This window comes from Vulpes lagopus, chromosome 5 (assembly GCF_018345385.1).
Source record: "Vulpes lagopus strain Blue_001 chromosome 5, ASM1834538v1, whole genome shotgun sequence".
Taxonomy (NCBI): domain Eukaryota; kingdom Metazoa; phylum Chordata; class Mammalia; order Carnivora; family Canidae; genus Vulpes; species Vulpes lagopus.
In genome coordinates this window covers 79,523,072-79,545,844 of record NC_054828.1, presented here as the reverse complement: position 1 = coordinate 79,545,844, position 22,773 = coordinate 79,523,072, and the positions used below count along the sequence as shown (strand labels likewise).

Below are 22,773 nucleotides of genomic sequence, written 5' to 3'. Positions count from 1 at the left end.
GAAAAGGAGTCTTTATTGGTAATCAGTTGTGTCCACTTAAAGCAACAAATATTTAGTCTTAAGTGTACATTCCATATGAAGAGCTGTAGCTATTTATACACTTGGTTGGCTTGTCTTCCCCCCTGGGGTGTATTCCCGGGGAGAGTTCTAATCACTGCCGTAGGCACCCTGGAAAGGGAAGGGAGGTCCCCCCAGCCGCAGGGCAGCGGGCAGAACCGGGGAGGTGTAGGTTGTGCTCTGGCCACGGGGCCGCGAGGCCTTGGGTAGGGTCGCCTGGCACTTGGGGCCCCTGTGCCGCGGAGAGGTCGAACTCATGACCTCAAGGTCCCGTCCTCTCTGGGGCTGTCCCGCCTGGGTAAGTGCAAGCCGGCGCCCGGGGCTGGAGAGGGCGCGCTGAGCCTGGGGCGCGCGGGCGCGCGGCGGGGAGGCAGCTGCGGGGCCAGCAGGCGCGCTGGGTGCCTCGGGAGGGGGCGGCGCGGGGGTCCCGGAGCGGAGCTCGGGCCACGGGGTTTCCGGGCGCGTCCTTCCCGGGCCAACTTTTAAAGGTCGGAGGAAAGTCTGTCGCGGGGCGGGGGCCCGAGGGCAGCGCCGGGGGCGCTCCGACGCCTCCTCCCCTTTAAGCGGGGGGCCGGGCGCGGCCCCGTTACCTGGAGCGGGGAGGGGCTTGGGAAAGTTTGTGTTTGTTGCTGGCAGAGCGCCGGATGGGAGGCGCGGGCGGGCGGGCGGCCGCAGCGGCTCTTCCTTCTGCTTTCGGGAAGCGGTCGGGGCTGCGCGTCGGCTCGGCGGGGCGGCTCCGGCGCCCGGCTCCGGGTCCCGGCCGGAGGGGGGCGGGCGGCGGGCGGCGGGCGGCGCGCGGGGGCGGGCGGGGGCGGGCGGGGGCGGGCGGGCGCGCGGGCGGCGCGGAGCGGGGGGCGCGCGGAGCGGGGGGCGCGCGGGCGGCCGGGCGCTGGGATTCCTCGGCTCGCGAGCGGAGCGGAGCGGAGCAGGCGCGCGGCCCGGGCGGGGGAGCGCGGACTCTGGAGCAGCCGGAGCTGGCGGCGGCGGCGGCGGCGGCGGCGGAGAGGCGGCGGGGGCGAGCATGGGGCGCCTGGCGCCGAGGCCGCTGCTGCTGGCGCTCCTGTGGCTGGGTGAGTGCGCGCGGGGCCGGCGGCCGGCGGGGGCGGCGGGGCGCGGGGGCGGCGGGGCGCGGGGGCGGCGGGGCGCAGCTGCGGCGCGCGGCCTGGGGCGCGGGGGCCCGGGGGCGCGGGGGCGCGGGGGCGCGGGGCGGCTCCCGGGAGGGGCGGGGGCGCGGGGCGGCTCCCGGGAGGGGCGGGGGCGGCGGGGGCCGCGGGCAGCCGGGCAGGCGGGCGCGGATCCGGCCGGGCGGCCCCGCCAGGCCGCGCCTCGCCCCACCTGTGCCGGGGGGAGTGGCCCGGGGCCCGCTTCCCGTCGCCCTCCCTACCTGTCGGCCGCCCGGAGCCCGGCTCACCTTGAACTCGGGGCCCAGAAGGTGCCCGCGGTCCGGCCGCGTGCGCAGCGGGGGCGGCAGCGGGCGCCTGCGGTGTGCCCCGCCGTGGCCGAGCCGGCCGGAGGGTCCCCGGCCCCCGCCGGCCCCCGCCGGCCCCGCCGGCCCCCGCCGAGTCGCCTTTCCAGGGAAGGGACACGACCCGCCAACTTCCTTCTACGAAGGTCACGGGGCGGCCCAGAGCGCTAAGGGAGAAAGCCGGCGTGCGCGTCCTTCCTGTCGGCGGCGGCTCGGTTTTCTGCCTCAGTCTTTTTCCTCAGCTCCTCTGGAAGCTGCCTGGCTCACATTTGCACACAAAGACCCGGGGCCTTGGCTTCTGCAACTTTTCCTACCTGTTACTTTTCGTCCCTGTACGGCCCCCCGTCTTCCGCCCTCCCCAAGCCTGGGTGCCTCCTGGTGATTTGACCCAGCACCCTCCCCCCGCCCAAGGAATCTTTTGATTTTTTTTTTCCTCTTTCTTCCTCTCCATTTTCCTTTTACCCCATACACACAGACACCATTTTCGTGTATATACACATGATTATGGTAATATGGTTATTTAACATAACGATGCAGCCATCAGCCCTAGAAATACATGTTTGTAAGGTGCTGGAGGGCTGCCCCCAGTGCTTTGATATTCTTTAATATTCTTGGATCCCTTTGGTCTGTGTCAGCCAGAACTGAAGGAGTCCTGTGACCTGCCCAGGGAGTTCCCTTCCAGGCCTCTGAGGAAGGCAGATCTGAATCTTTTGCAGAATGCATGGTGTGTGCTGTTTGTCCCAGCCAGGCCCCAGCTGCACACAGGGCAATCGACTACTTTGCACTTACAGTCAGAGGGTCCCAGTGGAAGACTTCCACAGCCATTCCCATCCTGCTGACACCAGGGCCCACATTGTCTCAACCCCTATGACTCCTGCTGCTGATGGGCCCGCCTTTCCAGCTGCGACCCTGTTTTCTTTCTTCGTCTTTGAAGGGTTTTCTGGAATTCACTTCTCAAGAGACCTCATCCAGTCATATTGCTCTAGTGGCAACCATGTGCAGAAAGCTTCCAGATCTTTCGCTTAGTTTTGTAGCATGTCTTGTATGGTCTTGGAGCGTAGGGCTTTCCCTTTCCTCCTGGGACCCTTGAAGTTCTCTCTTTGCTGTGATAGTTCATGCCCATTAATTGGCTGATGTGTCTGGGTCAAACCAGGCCGTCGCCCATGGTTGCACAGATTGTGCACTGCACAACTCTAGGAGCTGCTACTTAGTTTGTAGCCAATGGGAATGACCCCCTAGAGTTGTGCAGTATACTACCCATGTGCCGGCCCAGTTGGTGGGCCCATGTAGAAATTTGAAACAAATGCCCTTGAGTAGCTATGAATGAGGGAGAAAAAGGGAGAAAGGGCAAAGAGAGATGGGCAAAAGCCAAAATAGAAGTGGGAAAGCCTGGACAGGTCTTGGTTATATGTGCACCAGGGTATCCTGCAGTGGCTGGGCATTTCATGTTAAGTGCTTCATGTTAACAGGAATATCTGAGGTGTCACCAGCCAGTGCCTTTCCACCTAACAGCTCTCAAACTTGGTGTTCCAGATGATGGCTCTGCCCTCAGCATCTCACTCAGTGTGGCTTCTTTGTGACCTCTGGGAATCCCTCCATGTTGTACTGGCTCCTGAAACTTAATATGTTGATACACGAGCTCATCTTTCCTCTTGTATTGCATCCTGGGCATAATCTTGCCGCCACCGTTCTTTCTGACCTCCACATTCACACAGTCCCTCAATTTCGTGGCTTTTCCGCCAGCACAGACTCAAGTCTTCCCATTCTTCCTGTTTCTATAGCTATAGCTCCCCACAGATAACTTCTAACATCTCCCTGGTTGACCTTTCCTTCCAGCCTCCGTTCTTAGTTCATCATTTTCCAGAAGGATCAGTTTGGGGGAGGGGGGAGTCCCATCTTTGCTTGTCGGTTATTTATGGTTTTTCTTCCGAGGACATTTCTGCCCCTTGTGTTTGCTTCCCTCCGAATCAAACACTTCATTCTAAGTTTCATTGTGTGAATGTTCTGGCCTTTCCCTTTTGCATGATCTGGGAACATCCCTCCTGCTTCTTTCTTCTCACCTGTGTATTTTCTTTTCCCCTAAAGTTCGCTTCCTCCTTGAAATTTTCCTAAGTCTGCCTCTCAGTGATCCCATCAGAACCCACTCAGCTTCCTGGAGCAGGTTTTCACTTCCGTTTTCTGTGCCTGACCCGTCTTGTCCATCCATTCAATACAGCGTTTCTTGAATCCCCGTGAGAGTCCACAGAACGTCCCAGACATTTGTCTCCCTGTCTCCCTGAGTGGATGGTCAGATAGTAAATAAAACAGCTAACTGCAAGACAAAATGAAATACCTGACAGAGAAACCAAGTGCTGGTAGGAAGCAGGGAGGAGGAGGATGAATTTTGACTTGGGGTTGATTTTGCTGAAGAGGTGACATTTGAGCTGAGCCTTGAGGATAATTAGAATTTTGAAAGGAAGGGTGGAAGAGCGTTCCAGGAAATGCACACTTGTGGAAGGGCATTAAAGTGTGGATGAGTGAAAGTGCTCAGTTTATTCAGGAAGGGCATGTAAGTGCCATGGCACAGGAGATGGGAGGGGGGAGGTTGTAATGGGAGAGCCTGCTGGAAAGGGATTTGGGGTAGGCTTTACGTGCAGGGCTGAGAAGTCTGGGCCATGGGGGGTGGATTCATTGGTTTTGGGAGTGCTGCCTGTACTTTTCCTGTCATGTCACTTACTTATCTCACTGTGTATAATTGTCTTGTTTCTGGTCTAAATCCCCACCCTGATTATATCACCAGGGGCAGGATATCCGTCCTGTTTAGTTGGGTGTCTGGCACATAGTAGGTATTTGGTAAATGTTGGCTGACTGAATGAATACATCTGTATATCCCTTTACCTGTGGGTAATAGATGGCCATTAAAAGCTCTCAGGGTGAGATTGACACAACACACTGATGTGCTTGAGGAGGCCAGTCCTCACTAGAATGCAGCCTGAATTAGAGAGTGAAAGGTAGGAGGATCATGGGGAGGGATTAAGATATTCTCTTCATTTGTGTCTTAAAAAAAATTCTTTCAAATCCATTGAAATCGTTTTAAATGACAAAAGCACTACATCTATATTTTCAAATTCAAATAAGAAGAGTTTTCTATTAATTAGGTAGGCCAGGCTGCTTTAACAAAGAAAGAGACTCAAAGCATAACTGTTCAAACAATGAAAATGTCTTTCATAACAGTGCCAAGGGGATGCTTCAGATGAAAAGCTTCTGTGGTATCCCTGCTCCTTGGAGCCATTTTGGCTCCCAGGCTGATGGCAGCTCCCCTGTTTTCCACCCATCTAAGATCACTTCAGTTGTCCTCATCCCCTCTCCAGCTCCATAAGGGGGAAACGGCGTGGAGGAGAATGCATGGAGGTTTCACAGGCCAGGCATGGAAGGGGCATGCATCATTTCTGTTCACATTCCATTCAAGAAAACATAGTCTCGTCACACTAGCTGCAAGGGAAGCCGAGAAATGCAAAGTAGCCTGGCAGCCTCAGAGCACCCCGGCTGTGGAAGAAAAGAACGCATTTGAGGGGAGAGCTAGCAGTCTCTGTGTCAGTTGCAAAGGATGTAAGGTGAAAAGAAAATGTGCACATCCTCCACTGCCCAGGCTAAGCCACTCCTATAACGTGCACGTGTTCATATGCTCAATGTCTTGTTTGTTCTTTTCTCTTAGTTTCTGCAGAGGCCTCTGTACCAAATGGAGTAATGATGGTTGCCATTTAGATAGTAAATCTTGAACATCAGGTTTTATTTGATTTCTCTTATTTAATCCGTACAACACTTTGAGAAAGGTGCTGCACTTTTCTCCATACTGCACATGAGGAAGGTGACACCTGGAAAAGTTAAATCACGTGCCCAGAGTCGTACAGCTGTTGCGTGGCAGAGCCAGGATTTGGTCACGGGATTCCATTCTGCCTGTACTAAGGAAAAAACATTGACTAACGTTCGCCATAACCTTACGCTGTGCGTTGCTTGAGACTAGTTTCTGCAGAAAAGGGTGGTCGTGTTTTGACGGCCAGAGCACAGTTGAAAATAGGAGGGTGAGGGGCGGGGGGTGAGTACAGTCCAGATGCGGTTCCTGGAGGAGCTGGACCAGGAACCACCTCCCAGATGTGGTGACTCTGCAACCCCTCTCAGGTCACCACGCCTGCTCAGAGAATTGGGACCAAAAGGCAGCTTCCTCCAGAAAGGACTGAAGGAGGGGGAAGGCTGGCAGGAGGAACCCTAGTGAATCCATCCAGCTTAACGGTCTTTGAAGTGTTGTGGCCTTCAGAGATTCCTTGGCACTCATTTTAGCCTTGTTAACAGAATTCCTGTATCTGCCAAGCTGATTAATGCCTGCCCTGGCTATAATTATTCTTATTAGCCTGCTGAATAGGGACCGTAGTTGTCAGTGATCGTTCCTTACAAGGCAGTGGGGCTGGTCGGCATTTATATGGCTATTTTGTTTCAGTGATGAGCTGCTGAGCGGATTTTTACCCTGTAGATTGAATGTACATTTTCATATCGGCGCCGTGTCTGGCAGTTAAATAAGGTGTGTGCTTGTCTGTCACTGTGTGTCTGTGTCTCACTTTATCAAATGAAGTTGGGGGGAAGCTGTCAGGGCAGTTCAGAGCTATTCAGTTTAATTGCATCGGTTTCTTAAAGGCAGGGTAGCAAGGCCATTCGACTCTGCTTTGGGAAAATAACTTGAACTGGCAAAAATTCTTCATAATTTATCTTCTGGAAAAGGCGAAGCGCTGCAGTTGGCACAGTTAGTGGTTTTCAGATCTTGGAATATTTTTCCTCCACACCAACTGTACAGTCTTTGCAAAGCAACAGAATTAGACGCAGTAGTGAATACTGTTGTGGGCCAGCGATGTGATTTCCAGTAGACTGGAGATAATGACACTGTGTACACGTTTGTGTTCTGTGAATGCTGGTTTCTCCACAATACTCGCTAAGTGTTCGTGTGAGATTATGGAGTCGCTAAGCAGCATGATTCAAGTTTAAGTATGATGTTCTGAGACCTTAATTGCATCCTGCTTCGCACCTTTATAAGCAGCTGGAATGTGAGCATTTACATCACTAAGGGTATTTCAGGGGAATCGGGAAACACTGGCTAGTGTTGCTCTGTGGAGGATGAATTTTGCTTAGCACCGTGAAGAACAGAATTATGTTTAAGGGTTCAGGGCATGTTTCAGAATGGGTGCTACCTTTGAATCCTGATGAACCAGAAGCAGTGTTCAGACCCATTGGGTTACCTCTCATCCTTAAAAGTGACACCAAGCCAAGAACATCCTGACAGTGGCTCTTCTTTGTCCTTACTTAGAGCTGGTCTGGACCAGAATTTGGCAGCCTGTGGGCCATGATAGGGTAGGTGTGTCATGATGCTGAGGCCCTCAGCTCCTGGAGCTTAGAGGTAAGAGCTGCCTCTAAACCAGAAGCCCTGTTTACTGAAGAGAGTCATATGGATATTATCACTTCCTGTGTGTGCTCTGATCTGATGGAGATTGCTAGTTATCTCTTTTACCTGGTGAACCACAGCCTATTAGGCCTGGCCTGGCCTGGGGATGAGCTGTTTGCGGACGGAAGTTGAGCAACCCAGTGACCTGGCAGGGAGGTCATTTATTCATTCAGTGACCCCCCAAGAGTATGCAGCCCAGGCACCATTCTGAGTGCTGATTCCTCAGTGAACTGAGCTGACTCAGGTGGGCGATCCTGGGTGGAACAGGTTGCTGCACAGAACTTTGGTGAGTGGTATCACCCCAAAGCGTGGCACCACCTGGATGACTGAGGTGAGGGTCAAGGGCAAGTTCTTGGGAATGGCTGCAGTGAGGGGGCAGGACCAGGAAAGGAGAGGAAAGGAGAGTTCTAGGAGGCATAGTCAGGGACCAAGGAAGATCCAGGAGAGCACTCTGTCAAAAGCCAGCAGAGAAGGTTTAAGGAGACTCCTTAAAAGGTATTGGTCAAATGCTGCCGAAAATGTGGGAAGATCAAGAGGAAGAGGAGCCCTGGCTTGAGAGATTGTGTGTCTAACTCAACAGTGAAGGAAAAGGCAGCATTCACTGACGTGGAGGCGTGAGCAGAGCCATAGCAGACGCCACAATCCACCTTTTCAAGTGGTCCCCAATAGAAGAGCACCGTGAGGGGAGTAGCTTGGGGTGCAGGGACTTGAAAAGCCCTCGGGGCCTCCAGCATGCCTACGGGGAGGCCCATGCTGGGGAGGACTGTGAGTCTGCACTCAGGGAAGGTGGGGCAGTGGGGGGTATTCCCAGGGTACCCCTGGCCTTGAAGGTCAGAGTGCGAGGTCATCTCCCAGAGAGGAGGGAAGGGCCAGGTGGAGGGCGAATATGCTGGGAGCAGTACCGTGTGGGAAACATGGTCTCAGCTCTGCTTTCAACCTTTTCAGCCCAAAGAATGGCCACAGAGTTCCCAGACATGCCAGTTAGAGGTTCTCTGTGTGTTCCCTTTCAGTTTCTGCACGAGTGGAAAGTTCTCCCCCTGCTCTGTTGGATGTCTTCTTCCATGTTGATTGGTGGAATTAACCTACTTTCAATAGCTGCTTTTAGGCCTTCAGCTGTTAGTGGAATCTCCAGCACAGGGACTCTGTGGCCGTTTCATAACCCATCTTTATCTCCTCCTCATCAGCTAAGAAGATTTCATGTTACAAATAAGCCATTCCATGTGCTTTTCTAAAATGGTTTCTGCTCTTGGAAATCCCTTACATAGAGGAAAAGTAGGCCTCAGGCTTTGGAATCTGCCCTGTAGCAGCCCTCCGGCTCTGGACAGGCTTCTTAACCTCTCTGAACCTCAGTTTCTGCATCTGTAATATGAGATGGATATCTGTCTTGCAGGTTTGTCAGGAAGATTAAGAAGAACGTATCTAGAACAATGCAAACATTACATTTTATGTGATTCCCTCAGACTTCGCTCAAGGTGGGGTCTAGGGGCCAGCAGCATTGGCAGCCCCAGGGAGAATCTCAGGGCCCAGTCCAGTCTGCTGAATCAGAGATTGCATTTAAACCAGATCCCTAGGGGATTTGAATGCCCACTAAATTTCGAGAATCCCTAGCCTGGAAGGGAGCTCATCATATAGGTTATCTTGTGGCCTTGGCTTCCTTGTTGAACTCTGAGGCAAAGGCCATGGTCAGAGTCAGAGCTAGAGGAAAGTGGGCCGGGGAGGGCTCTATGGGCACATGGCAGGTGTTTAGTTGGCCATGAAGGATGGGATTAGTGTAGGTCTGTCATGTCGGCAATTGGCCTGGTTTCATGACTGTTACATCAAATTTGGCAGCCTGGAAGCAGGGGAGGGATATGGTATGATCTCTCCATGGGATGAGGGATGCAGGAATCTGTAGGGAGCTAGTGACAGCCGTCATGGAGAAGGTTGGCTAGGGAGTATGGCTAGGACAGGCAGGTAAGTGAGGTTGGAAGCCCTGATGAATTGCTGAAGGTTGGAGGGTAAAAAAGATTCAAAGGCTCACAGGAGTGAGTGGTTTGGGAAGGTAGGAGGTGAGGCTCCAAAGAGGTAACTTCTGAATCCATGGTCTCAGAAGTGGAAATCTGAGGGGGCAGTAGGCTGAGCGGGCAGTAGCCAATATAGACACTTGGCCAATTTTTACCTCTTTGGGCATTTTGGCCAATTTACCTCTCGTGACTGACTGGGTTGGGCCTGGGTGGATGCAGAGACGGTGGTGTAAAGTTTTAGATGCATTATGTTCTGGTGTTGTAGGGAAAGGGCAGTAACCTGAGACTAAGATGAACTCAGGGCTGGGGAGAAACCAATATGGGGGTTATTTCCTCCCCAAGAAGTTTCTTCCTGCTCTTTACATAGTCTTTCTTTTGTGCCAGGCACTGCACTTAGCATATGGGAACTCATTTAGGAGGGCTTCATAACCCATGAAGTAGGTGGTTATTACCCCCATTTGATAGATGAGAACACTGAGTTGCAGAGACATGAAATAACTTGCTCAAGGTTATAGTACCTGACAGAGCTGCTGGGATTCAGACCCTCAGGCCTGGCTCCAGAGTCTGGACGCAGAACCCATAGTGTGCTGTTCTGCATCTCCCCATCAGTACAGATGCTCAGAGTCAAGCATGTGGTTGAAAACAAAACATAAGAGCGGGATTGATACAATTAGCCAAAATGTGATAACATTTGTTTCCTTGTCTTTTAAAACAGGAGGCGTAGATTCTGGCCCTTGACCTTCCACTCACTAGCTTTGTGACTTTGGACAAGCTGCTGATTAGCTCTTAGCCTAAGTCAAGTGGGGCCTGGGCTCGTTGGTCCGGAAGGCCCCTTTCCACCTCCAGAACTCCTCAAGTCCACGCTGAGCCCCACTAGTGGCCGTATAGGCTGCTTGGTCCAGCCCTGGCGTCCCTGGCTCCTAGAGAATCTTCTGCAGCACTCACCTATCTGCAGCGTGCCCCTCTCACCTCTCACCTGCCTGCCACCTCTCCACAGAGGGTTGGCTGGTGCCTCAGAGGGCTCTGGGAATACTTTGTTGTTTTGTTCCATATTGGCATCTACTTTCTCCTTCTAGATCCTCTTCCCTTGCTGGGAAACAGGCCATCTTTTCCGGCGGTTCTTCAGGTTATGAAGGTGTCCGACCACCAGGCTCCCTGCAACCTTAGATGGACCTCTGGGAGCAGTTGCAGAAACAGAGAAAGCAATGGGCATTTCTAGATGGCAGACTTTTTCTTATTATTAATTTTTTTCGCCCGGGGGTGGGGGGGGGCAAGTTTTGTTTGAGGAAATCAGCCAGAAGTAAGTTGGGGTTGAAATAATTCTCAGTCCTCAGAAAGGTGACTTGTGTTTTCTTTCCCCCTTTAGCCTTCAAGTCTAGGGGAGAGCCTGGCACATGGTTTTGCTGCTCAGGCTCTCCTTTTCTGAATACTCTCCACACAGAAGAGACAAAGACATCTTAAAATGTGTCCAAATATTGACACTAGTTTGGATTTTCCACTTTCCTAAAGGATGGGAGAGTCGAAATTCAGACGTTTCCAATCAATAGCCTTAATTAGCTGAGAAATGTGTTCCTCACGTTTGGGGACTTTCTTCCTTTTCATTCTCTTAGTCTGAAGGGGGAGGTAGAAGTGATTTGGGCTGCAACACTAGCTAAAAGGGTGTAACCTCCATGTTGTTGCTAGGGAGCTGTGTTTCTGGCCTTGGTCTTTGCTGCAGCCTGGCTACTTTGGGACGGAACTCTTGCTGCTGACCTAGTGGTGTTCTCTCTCACTCATCTTGGATGTGAAGATTTCTCAGGCTTATGGAGAGCCTTCTAGGGAGTGAGTTCTCGCAGATGTTAAAAGCGGCTGGCTGGCTTGCACAATCTCGGAGGTGAAGAGGTGCGTTGTGCATCATAAACGCACTGTCCCCTAGGATGTCTTCAAAGCAGAGTATTAGCCGATTTGGTGTCTGTCCAGTGTTGCTGCTGCTTTGCTTAGATTGCAGTGAGGACTTAAAAAAAAACAAAAAACAAAACGAAAAAAAAAACCACTTTTGGCACAGCTATTCATTTTTCCATTTTCCGAAGGCTGGCATGTCCAAGTGTTTTCTTATTTATTAGAAGACATTATAGTCCATCATCTTCGATTGAGAAATTCATCCAGTAAGTTTCAAGTTCAGGCCGTAGTGCCTAGCCCAGAGCCGGGCACTCGGTGGGTGCTTAGGTCGCGCAAAGTGCCTGGTTGTGAATAAATCATTTGTGCCCAAGCACCACCCTATTCTACAATATAAGACATTTCTGCTCTTTCTTGTGATCTTAATTTTTAGGACCTCAGCAGCATTTAGGGACTGTGTACTGTGTTTCTGACACTGGGAGATGGCAAAGGAATTAGGAAATGGGGCCGACCTGGAGACCGAACCCATTATAACAGAATTGATTGTTGGTGTTTTTCAAACATCGAAGCGGTTGAATCATTAGATAGCTGTGCATATGGGGCTGTCAGAATCAGGGGTAGAAGCAAGGCCAGGAGCTGTTATTATGGAAAGGCTCCACGGAGCAGGTGGGACTCGAAAGCCGTGTGAGCCAGGAGCAGTGTAGAGCATTTCAGATGACCAGTGTCATTTCTTAGAGGTGGGAGATGATCGGCGTGGGCAGATTGGCATCCCAACTGGGAATTAACTGACTTAAACTGGAACAGTAAGAGGGACTTCAGGGGACATGGATATTAAACTCTTAGGAGGGGAGGTTGGCAGAGAAGCAGAATGTGAACAAAGTCACCCTGAAAGGTGTTGGCAGCATTGTCAGCACCCACAGAGCAGCTCAGAGCCTACATGCACAAGGCCGGTGAGGTCTGCTGGGGCCTACAGGAAGTAGCCTGCTAAATTAAGGTGATAAGTCAGGCCATAATCCTATTTGGGATTGTTTCCTACAAGGATAATGGCTCACAAAACAATCACCGATAGTACCCTTAGGTAGTTGATCAGAGTGTTTCTTCAAAGGCCTAACACTTGATAAGAGCCACAGATAAGTTTTAGAGGAAAGATGGGGAATTTTAGATGCTTTTCTGTGAAAACCAGGTTTATGCAATCATGCGGTCTGTTCAGAGTTCCACTTTAATAACAGTTTATCCCACCAATAAGCTGCATTCAGGACATCAGTACAAGTCCCAGAAAGTGTCATTTTGTACCTGGCTTGTGGGTAACTGGAGGAGGTGGGCTTTGTCAGCACACCTCTGTAGTGTCACAGAGGTAGCTCCATTTGCAGCCTGAGGACCCACGGGAGTCATTACAGACCTGGGTGAAAGTTTGGTCCTGAGGAAACAGCAGTGCTAAGGCAAGCTCTGTGTTCTGTCCAGCATGTTCGTTGAGGGCACCTGAGCCTCGAAACAGAGAGCAGTGTGAAGAAAGGAACACACAGTCAGGTTTTGAGGACTCCTCTTGATGTTTTCCCAGGTGACCCTCACTCCATGCCCTTGGAAACGACCACATAATCTAGGTATGGAGCACTCCCCTTTTGTTGATATGTCGTCTTGGAATTGATTCCATCTGTTTGATTCTTTGGAGCCCAGGTCCAGCTTCGCTGCCCCAGAGAGGATGACACATTCAGATCCAGGGCAAGGTGGCCCAGAACACATTCCTTTTTCGCAGGTGCTCATTGAGCCACTTCCTTCAGAGCGCAGCCATCAGTTGATAATGATCTTTTTATTAGGAGGGGTATTTGTCTCATTCCAGCCATGAAAACAGGACTGAGTCCATTTTCATTTATCTGAGTATCCAGGAGTTCAAGTCCGTGAGTGATTAATTTGTGTGCTTAGAAAACATCTGTAGAGCAGTATGCGTGTACATATGGCATCTGTGCTGCCTGTGACATAAGACACCTGTGTGAAATGCACATATGAAATCTTGAGATGCAAAGGAGGCAGAGGTTATCCATGTGTCCTTGCTAGCTTTTTTTTTTTTTTTTTTTTTGTTACTCCACTGTTCCTGAGAGAATGGCTTGTGACTCCATTTCTAGAATCGAGCATTGGGGAGCAGAGTAGGAGAAAAGAGAATGTCCCCCCCCCCGCCCCCCCGCCATGAATACAAAAGGATGGACAAGTCTTCATTCTTCTTCATGAGAGTTTCTCCATGTTTTTTCCTTGGCAGCATGTGTGGAGGACAAACGACTCATAGGTTCTCATAATTGTCTCCACACTCCCTCCACCCCTTTCTCCCTTTGTGGTGTCGACACAATTTCCCCCATCCCAAACTGGCATCTCCTCCCTTTCTGGGCTTCGTCTTGGTTGTCCACAGCATGGAGAAACAGACTTCTTTCCTTGCAGGGCAGGCTTCAAGTGTCTCGCAGTTGCATTAGTCCCAGCCGCAGACCTGACTGCTTGTCATCACTGGCCAACAGCCAGCTCTGGTCATGGCTGAGGGCAGGGGCAGTAGAGCTGCCGGTGGCAGGTGCCTTGTCTTTCTGTCTGCCTCCTTCGAGACTCCTACTTACCATCTACTCTGTGCCAGGCATGATTCTCAAGCTCTGGGCACTTGAGGACGTAGACACAGTCCCGTGACTCCTGTAGCTGCCTGTCTAGATGTGGAGGTGTGACACACGCACAGGAAGAAAGGTGGCATTGAAGAAGTGTCCAGGATGGCTAGAGTCAAAAAAATGTTGAAAGTTTGGAGAAAAGGGAGAGTATTGGAGGCCAGTTCAGACAGAGGTGCTCTTTATAGACAAGGTAAAATGACTGACCTAATCCTCTCTGCCTATTTGTATTACTACCTGTGTCTCCTCTGTACCCGTCTATGCATTTTTTTAGGCTTCGGTGCCTTGTCCATAGTGAGAACCTTCTACAAGGTTCTGAAGCACCCAAGTACGTTGGCTTCTCTAGCCCCAAAGAAGAGCGGTAATAAAACTGATCATCAGAACTTGGGATTTGGAATATTGTGATTTGTGTTTCACATCCCAAGGGGCTGAAGTCCCCACTCTGAGGTCTCTTGACTGCTACTGTGTGTTATGGTTGCTCTAGCCATGTGTGCTTCACTTTCTGTGATGAGCTTAGCAAACAGCTTTTTTGAAAATGATTGATCAGGGGACTCCAGATTAGTTGAGCGTCAGCCTTCGGCTCAGGTCATGATCTCAGGGTCCTGGAATTGAGCCCCATGTCAGGCTCCCTGCTCAGCAGGGAGTCTGCTTCTCCCTCTGCTCCTCTCCTCACTTGCATGTGCACTCTCTCTCTTTCACTCTCCCTCTCTCTAATAAATAAAATCTTAAGAAAGAAAGAAAAGAAAATGATCAGGGGTAATTTCTTTCTTTCTTTCCTTTTTTTTTTTTTTTTTTTAAGATTTTATCTACTTATTCATGAGAGACCCAGAGAGAGAGAGAGAGAGAGAGAGAGCGAGCCAGAGGCAGAGACACAGGCAGAGGGAGAAGCAGGCTGCATACAAGGAGCCCGACTCAGGACTCGATCCTGGGACTCTAGGACCATGCCCCAGGCTGAAGGCAGGCGCCAAACTGCTGAGCCACCCAGGAATCCAATCCGGGATCATTTCTGATATACATGAGATTAAGTAACTCCCATTGACTGACTAGACAATGATCCAAAGATTGGTTTCTAAGATTCCAGTTTGCAGAAGTTCCTTGAGATCCGCCTGATGACAATCATTCTGTCACCAGGCGTGTTGCTGGGCTGGGACGTGGTGATGAGCTGGGAATGATATGGGGCTCCCAGTCTTGTGAGGGGCTCCCAGTCCCATGAGGGAGGCAGATAAGCAAACAGGCTGCTAGCAGTGGCTGAGCCAAGTTGACCCTCAGCAGACACATTCAGAGCTCTGGCTGGGGACCAAGGCAGGGGAGGATCAGGAAAGGCTTCCGCAGGGTGGACTCATGAGCCCACTGAGTCTTGTTTATCAGTGGGGTTTTATCTGGCTGAGAAGGGCTGGGCTCTTTGTTTTAGGCAGAAGGAAGAAAATGGGTAAAAAGTGGACCTATACCTATTTATAAGAGTGTGCTGGTCTTGCATGAAGGAAGAAAACCCTTTGTGGTTGGAGTGGAGGGTTGCCTTGCAGGTTCTTCAGAGGGAAAGAGCTGGGACTGGAGAGAAAGTCATGAGATTGGGAAGCACTTTGAATGTTACCTGGAGGAGTTTAAGCCTGATGTCGTGGGGGAATTTGGTTGTTTGTTTTCTTTTTTTCCTTCCTGGTTCTGTCTTCCCTAGAATGCTTTAAGCCCCTCAGGTCCTTTAGTTACTTGTATTTTAAGATTCCCACTGTTGGAGAACTCATCTCTTCCTGGCCTTTCTGCATAGCTGCCACCCTGTTCCCTCTCCTCAGCTCTGATACTGGGCAAGGTACTGGCTCATCACCTTCCCTGGTGATGTGGTTCAGCACATACTAGGTGTGCAATAAAGAACTGCTGAGTGGAGGAGTGAAAAATCAGATTGAGGGAGCCAGAGTCTTCTGTCCAAGGCAGATTACCACACTATTCATCACTGGGCCTCAGTGGGGAAGCTAGGCAGAGACTGCCACACCACCCACGGCATCTGGCAACATGCCTAGAGATGTCAAGGGTGGGCCTGAAGGCTTTGTGGTGGAAGAAGGGTGGACAAGGCAAAGGAAAAGCAGGAAAAGGATACCGGAAATAGTAAAATGGGGAGAGAGGACAAAGCTGCTCACCGTAGGGAGTAGAGGAGAATTTCAGCTACTACCTTAGGTGCCTTTCATGTCCACATGCAAGTTTAAATCCAATAGGAAGCCCCATTCTCTTTACTAGAGGCTGAAAGGAGGACCAGGTGTTCCCACAGAACTTGGCAGACAACATTGACTAGTTCGAACATGGGGAGAATTGAAAATGGTTGAGTAGTGACGGATGCTGGGCAGTGCCTGGTCCGCGAGTGCTGTTAATTTGATAGAACGCTCTAGAGTAATCCTTGTGGATAGATAGGCCTTTTCTGCCTCTGGTCCCCGGACAGAATTGTTCCAGTCATTGCATGAGTATTGAGTTATTTTGGTTCTTCTTCAGTGTGGCCTGCTGCAGAGCGGTTTTTGCACCTGTCCTTTGGTCACCTGACTTCTCTGAACCTCAGTTTCCTTATTTAATCCTCTCAAGGTTGAGTATTCAATCATGTGAACAGGATTTGCAGACTATAAAGCAGTGCTATAAATGTAAGGTGGTTTCTTGTCAATTACTGAGTCCTTGAGGGCAAAGCGGTCTGCTCAATACTTGGTGTACTGTGTCCGTTAGGGTTCCATCAGGGAAGGAGAGCCCCCCTAAATAGAATGGAAGAAGGCGTGTGTTAGAGGGATTAATCTTTACACAATTATGGGAGGAGCTGGGGAAGTGACAGCTTGGAGAAGCAGACCTGGAGGATCAGAAGAGAAGCACTAGTCAGCCCTCCTGAAGCACGGGTGGACAGGTGGAGGCCTGCAGAGGGACCTGGGAGCCATGCAGCGTGGGGTGGGGAAGTGGGGATGGCTTTGCAGCCAAGCATCTGGTGGTCTTGGGGTATACGTTGGTCGGTAAGGATGGTAGTTGGGAAGGAACCTGGAGCAGAAAGAAAAACAAGGACAAACTAGTGCCAGCCAGCACCTGTGCATCCACCTCTCATCACCATTAATGATGGTGATTGCCAGAGCATGAGGGCTGTGGCTTCCCTGGCTTCTACCTCCCAGATTCACACGCTCTTCTAGTCTGTCTAACTCTTAACCTGGAACTGCACAGGGAGGAGGAGTCTGGGAAAGTAGTTCCAATTTGGCCAAGCAAACACTATCCTCACAATTTCGTAATAGAGGATTCAAGATTTGGTAAGGCTCTGGCCTCCCAGTACCTCTCAAAGGCCACGGAACTGGAGGTGACATCATGGTTATATGATACAGCATTTCACTAGTAAGAAGTGCAGTTAATGATCCGGTCTTTTAAGCAGTGACTTACAGTTGTGTTTCTCAGTTGCTGGTGGCCCTGCAGCTCTGTCTCCCTTGCCATCTCCTGTCTGTAGTGCCACAGGTGCTGGTTATCTCAGCCCCAAGAGCTAAGTCAAGGTGGATTGGTCCTGAAGAGCCTGTCCCTTCCAGTAGAGTCTGTCTCCTTTCTATATCAGAGTTCTTGTTTGGCTCAGGGATTATAGATACTTACTCCTCCTTGCCCTGTGTGAAGACTCCAAGATCTCCAGGTATGAATGGCTACAGACTAGAGGCAGAAGCTAGCATGTACAGATTAGGTGAGAACCAGGTTTAGATCTCCTGAGCACCCTTCTCCTCCCTGTGGTCTGTTGGGTACACCGCCACTTCCTTGTGCTTCGGCAGCCAGCCTGCGCCACCAAGGAACCAGGGAGTGCCTTCATGGTCATCTCAGCCCTTGGGAAAATAACACAGTTTGTGAGATTTAATGGCCATACCTGGACTTGGTTGTCACTCAGAAGTCTTTCGCCTTCTTGATTGTCCTCTCTGATATCTTCCTCTGTGACCACAACCTCTTCCCTTTACTCCTTTCAAATTCCCCTGTGCCAAAACAAAACAAAACAAAACAAAAAACAAATTCCCCCTCCCGTCTCTGGAACCTACTCTTCATCCTCATTGTGATCCTTGATCTTGGACATTGCTTTGTCCAGCTCACTGGGCCATTCTCACCATCCTGGACTCTACTCCCTGTGACATATGTTTCAGCAGTGGGCTTGTTAGCATACCGGAACCCTCTCCCGTGCTCCTTTGCTGGTCCTCACACTCCGGTTGAGTGATCCCCACTGACCACTGTCTCTGAGCCTGAGCTGTATCAGCTTGCTGGGGAAAATCTCAAACCCTGCCCACCCAAGTTTCCCAAAAGTCAGGGTGTCTTTGCCTTGTGTCAGTCCTCCTTGTGTTCATTCTGTGATGGCTTCCAAGTACCCTCCTTCTAATACTTGTTCTGAACCTTTTCCATGATAAGGGTCTCAACCCCTCTCTGCTACTTGACGGAGACATTGGAGACGAACCTAATGTCCCTCCAGCTTTTTCCTCAAAACTTTTCTATAATTTTGCCCATCCTTTTCTCCTAAATTCTAACAAAAGTAAGGGCTTTAGCTTTGGCTCCTTTTTCTTCTTTATGTAAATACTTTCTCGCTGTGTGAACCTCTGCAACCTGTGGCTTTAAACAGGTCTCTGCTTGGGCCTCCCCCAAGCTCCAGAGACACACAGGTGACCTTGGAACAACATGGGTTTGAACTACATATGCAAATTCACTTACATGTGGGCTTTTTTTTTTTTTTTAAAGATTTTATTTATTTATTCATGAGAGACACAGGGAGAGAGAGGCAGAGACACAGGCAGAGGGAGAAGGAGGCTCCATGCAGGGAGCCTGATGTGCAACTCCATCTCAGATCCTGGGATCATCCCCTGAGCCAAAGGCAGACGCTCAACCGCTGAGCCAGCCAGGCGTCCCAACTTTTTTTTTTTTTTAAGATTTTATTTATTCATTCATGAGAGACACACACAGAAAGAGAGAGAGAGAGAGAGAGAGGCAGAGACACAGGCAGAGGGAGAAGCAGGCTCCACACAGGGAGCCCAATGTGGGACTTGATCCTAGGACTCCAGGATCAAAGGCAGGCGCTAAACTGCTGAGCCACCCAGGGATCCCAGGACTTTTTTTTTTTTTTTTTTTTTTTAGTTTTCTTCCTTTTTCTTTTCTTTTTAAGATTTTATTTATTAGAGAGAGGGAGACCAACATAGTGACAGAGAGCACAAGCTAGGAGCAGACGCGAGGCTCCATCTCAGGACCCTGGGATCATGACCTGAGCTAAAGGTAGATGCTTAACCAACAGAGTCACCCAGGCGCCCCTACATATGGATTTTTTTTACAATAATAGTACTATAAATGTATTTTCTCTTTCCTATGATTTTCTTAATATTTTTCCCTAGCTTTATTGTAAGAATATATCATCCATATAACAGGCAGAATATGTGTTAATTGACTATTTATGTTATATTAATAAGGCTTTCAGTCCAGAGTAGGCTATTAACACCTCAGTTTTTGGAGAGTCAAAAATTTTTATGTGTATTTTTGGCTGTATGGGGATGTCAGCGCCTCTAACTCCCATGTAGTTGAGGGATCCACTGTACGTGACATATCCTGACCCCGACCCCTTCTGACAATCACCACCACTACAACCTGAGGCCTGGTTTCCATCATCTTGTACTTGGCTTACTATAACGTACTCCATACCCGTGTCTGTGCTTCTAGATTGGCCCTGCCATAATCTCTTCTTCACACTGCAACCGGGGCGAACTTCATCCAAAACAAGGTCTGTCATTCCCTAGCTTATGTGCTTCCCATTTCAGCCAGAACCCAAGGCCTCTGGCCCTCATTCATTATAATCCAGGCACGCTGATCTTTTTTCTATCCTGTGAACACACCAAGCTTGCTCCATTTTAGAGCCTTTATATTAGCTGATCTCTGTGCCTGGAACAGTCTTGCCCCAGAGCCCCTCCCCCTTTCCTCTTCATTCTGGTCTGAACTCAAGGTCAAGATGACTTTGTGAGAGGGTCACCTTTCTTGACCACGCTGGCTAAAGCAGCCTATACCCCTCAACCCCCAGCCCCAGTCACTATCCTATCAGGTCCTTTATGTTGAGAGCATTTATCAGCCCTCCGGGGCTGTTCCTCCTTAACTAGAACACCAGCTTCTGATGAGTAGGGACCCTGGGCTGCATGTCCACAGGGCCTAAAAGGTTCTTTAGGGAACCAACAGGGCTGACTTTCCAGAATAAACTCCCATTTGCTCCCTTTATCTCCTCTGGCCAGCTTTGGATCTTTCTCGTGGTTGTGCCCTCTCTTTATTGCCTCCTTGATCCTTCCGTTTCCCTTGGCTCTTTCTCTGCGGATCCCACATGGCGTCACTGCAAATGCACTCCTGTGGCGGTTACCAATGATCTGCGGTCATCAATTCATTTTCTTTTCTTAGCGGTTCTCTCCCTTGACTTTTCTGCAGGTTGGACATTGCTGTTCATTCCCCCCTCCCCCCCCAAACTGGAACATCACAGGAGTCTGCTGTAGATACCATGCAGGATGCAGGGTAGGTAGGAGGCAGGTCCTGCCGGGAGCAAGGAGATGGGCATGTCCAGGAATGAATGGCAGATGTATTCTCAGCCCTTTCTTTTTGAAATCCTTGCATCCTGTGGCTGCTAGGATATAAGCCTTTTCTGGTTTTCTTCCTAACTGCCTGAGATTTTTTTTTCTCTTTCTTCTGCTGTGTCTGAAATACAGGAGATCACTATGGTTTGTCCCTCCGGCTCTTCTCCGTACAATCTTCTGGTGACCTCAGTGATCCCACATCCTCACCGTTAAGGCGGGGTTCCTCTTCGCCCACTTCCCTCCATGCGTGTGATTCCATGTTAATTTGGGGAGCTCAGAAACCTTTAGGGGGTCTACCTCCCCACTGCCTGGTGGACCTTTCACCTTGCCTAAATCACCTGGCGCTCTTTCTGCAACTGGTAGCTTCCCTGTGCTGTCTCCCTCATGCCACCAGTCTGTCAGCTTCTAGCATGGCCCTCAGAGCTGCTGCCTTTCCATTCCTGGCATTGCCCTGGTTTGGGTTCTTATGTGTCCTCTGTCCTCGTGTAGAGGGCTCCCGACAGACCTCTCATGTGTCCATTCCAGTCTGCCCTTGGTACACTACCCTAACTCCCGTGCTCCCCACCTGCCCCCTCTCCTGCTCTACCCTGGTCTTTGTTCATGCTCCTTATTTGAGTTCTAGTCACCTTGGTCCACAGTGTCCCCTGTCCAATGCCCCACCTCCCAGCCATTTTTCAAAGGCCTCATCCAAATGTTGACACTTGCATGAAGCTCTCCATTGATCCCTTTGGGTGGACATGCTATCATTCTCGAACCCCAAGGCATTTGTTAGTACCCTGCTTTGGTTTTTTTCTTTTTTTAAAATTAATTAATTAATTTTTTAAAGATTCTATTTATTTATTCATGAGAGACACAGAGAGAGAAGTAGAGACATAGGCAGAGGGATAAGCAGGCTCCCTGTGGGAAGCCCAATGTGGGACCCAATCCCAGGACCCCGGGGTTAAGCCCTGAGCTGAAGGTAGACACTCAACCCCTGAGCCACCCAGGTGCCCCTCTTTGGTTTCTTATATGTTTCCTTATATTGCAGTTTTCACATGGACCTGATGGCCCTTAATGTACTCTGAGTCTCTTAAAAGAAGATCCAGAGACTGATTGACCCTTTCTCTCCCATATCCTCTAGCACATGGGCTTCTTGCTCAATGACTCTTTGTTGAATGAGTAATACTGTCTTATATTTGTCTAGTGTACCTCAGCGAGGTCTTAGCTGAACCTTTTTTTTTTTTTCTCTTTAATGATTATACGGCCTGCTCTAGTAGAACCTTATTTGCGTTCAGATGGGATTTTGAAGTACTGCCATATGTGACTTCATTACACATTCTCTGCTGGCTGTAACTTGTTTAATGTGTACATTGCTGCATTTTCATCACTTAGGGAAAGCTGGCACGATCTCTTCCTGCCAGAGCTCTCAATGGCAGACGTGAAGAGACAAAGGTTTTTCGTTTGTTGAGTCAGATCCTCCAGTTAAGGCTCTGTGAGAGCTTACAAATTTGACCTTCTCTTTGCTCGTCTCTGGCTCACATGTGGACTGGGAACTGCATGTGAAAATCCATAGCCCCCCAGTCACTTTTAATGGCCTCGTAAGGACTCAGAAAGAAGGATTTAGGTGTCCTTTGACAAAGCAAACTGAAATACCATAAGCCCTTTGTTAAAATATTTCAGCTCTACCTGTACCAATGGATTCAGTAACTGCCAATATTTATCTTACAAATGGCTCAGGTTGGAAAGTCAGATTGTTTGCTTCTAGGCAGTTCAGTGAGATGATAAAATTTGAGCAATAATAGAAACAATTGCGAAAAATCCTTCGCAGATATGCTGTACTCTGTGGGTCTTGATTTAGAATAATGTTGATGATAACCCAAGAAATAAAATCTACATATTTCCCATGGATATCATGAAGGGGTGGAAGAGGGTAGATAAATACAGTTTAGTCTTCATTAGCTTGTCTCTCTTAATGATTCCTCACGGTTGCCGGTAAGCACTTATTATTGAAACAAGTATTGCAGGAATAGCTTACCTTGAAAAACTTGCCTGCCTTTCTTTCCTATCCCCATCCATTCTACATAACACAAGAAAGTGGAAGGCATTTATTTATCCCCCTCTCCCCCCAAATACTTCAAAGGTAGGGAAATGGTAATCTGGAAATAATGACATCTTGCTTCTTAGTTATTCATACCACTGAAAAGTCACAGCAATAGGATTCCAAAAGTCCTTCCTTTGTGATTTTGGGATAAAGTTCTTTTCACCTTTTTTGAATATGAATGTCTGAGATGTTAGAGTTAGCATTGCTTAAAATAATAAGGGCCATAGGTCAGGAAAGGTTTTGAAGTAACTGGAAGTTACTTTTAACAATTCTGTTTCTAACAATTCTGTTTCTCTTGTCTAGCCGTTTCATACTGAGGATCTGTAATATTTCCTCTTAGGACCTCATTGTTACTTTGCTGCCTATCTGGTTCACATTGCCCTTGGAGAATTTGAAATATTTTATAGGGAAATTCAAGCTGTTTTTTCTTCCTACTAAGAGCAAGGAAAAAAAACAATAGAAGGTGGCAATATTGAGAGTGCAATCGAAAGCAGACCAGTCCAACCTATCTTTGTCTTGATAGGGCTGTGTAAAGGCCAGATGAATCTGGGTTTGGGTCCCTCATTTAATAGCTCTAGTGACCTTCAGCAAGTTATTGAGCTTCTCCGAATCTCAGTTTTCTTGGTTTCAGTCCTTTGT

General features: G+C 49.5%; 1 protein-coding gene across 1 annotated transcript in view; it reads left to right on the top strand.

The window, feature by feature from the left end:
- Positions 1-893: 893 nt before the first annotated feature.
- Positions 894-22,773, top strand: part of PTGFRN (prostaglandin F2 receptor inhibitor) — a 79,972-nt gene continuing 58,092 nt past the window's right edge. The window contains exon 1 of the mRNA XM_041755895.1: positions 894-1,127. Within this exon, the coding sequence (XP_041611829.1) occupies positions 1,079-1,127 (49 nt within the window). The 5' untranslated portion in view covers positions 894-1,078. The remainder of the gene's footprint in view (positions 1,128-22,773) is intronic.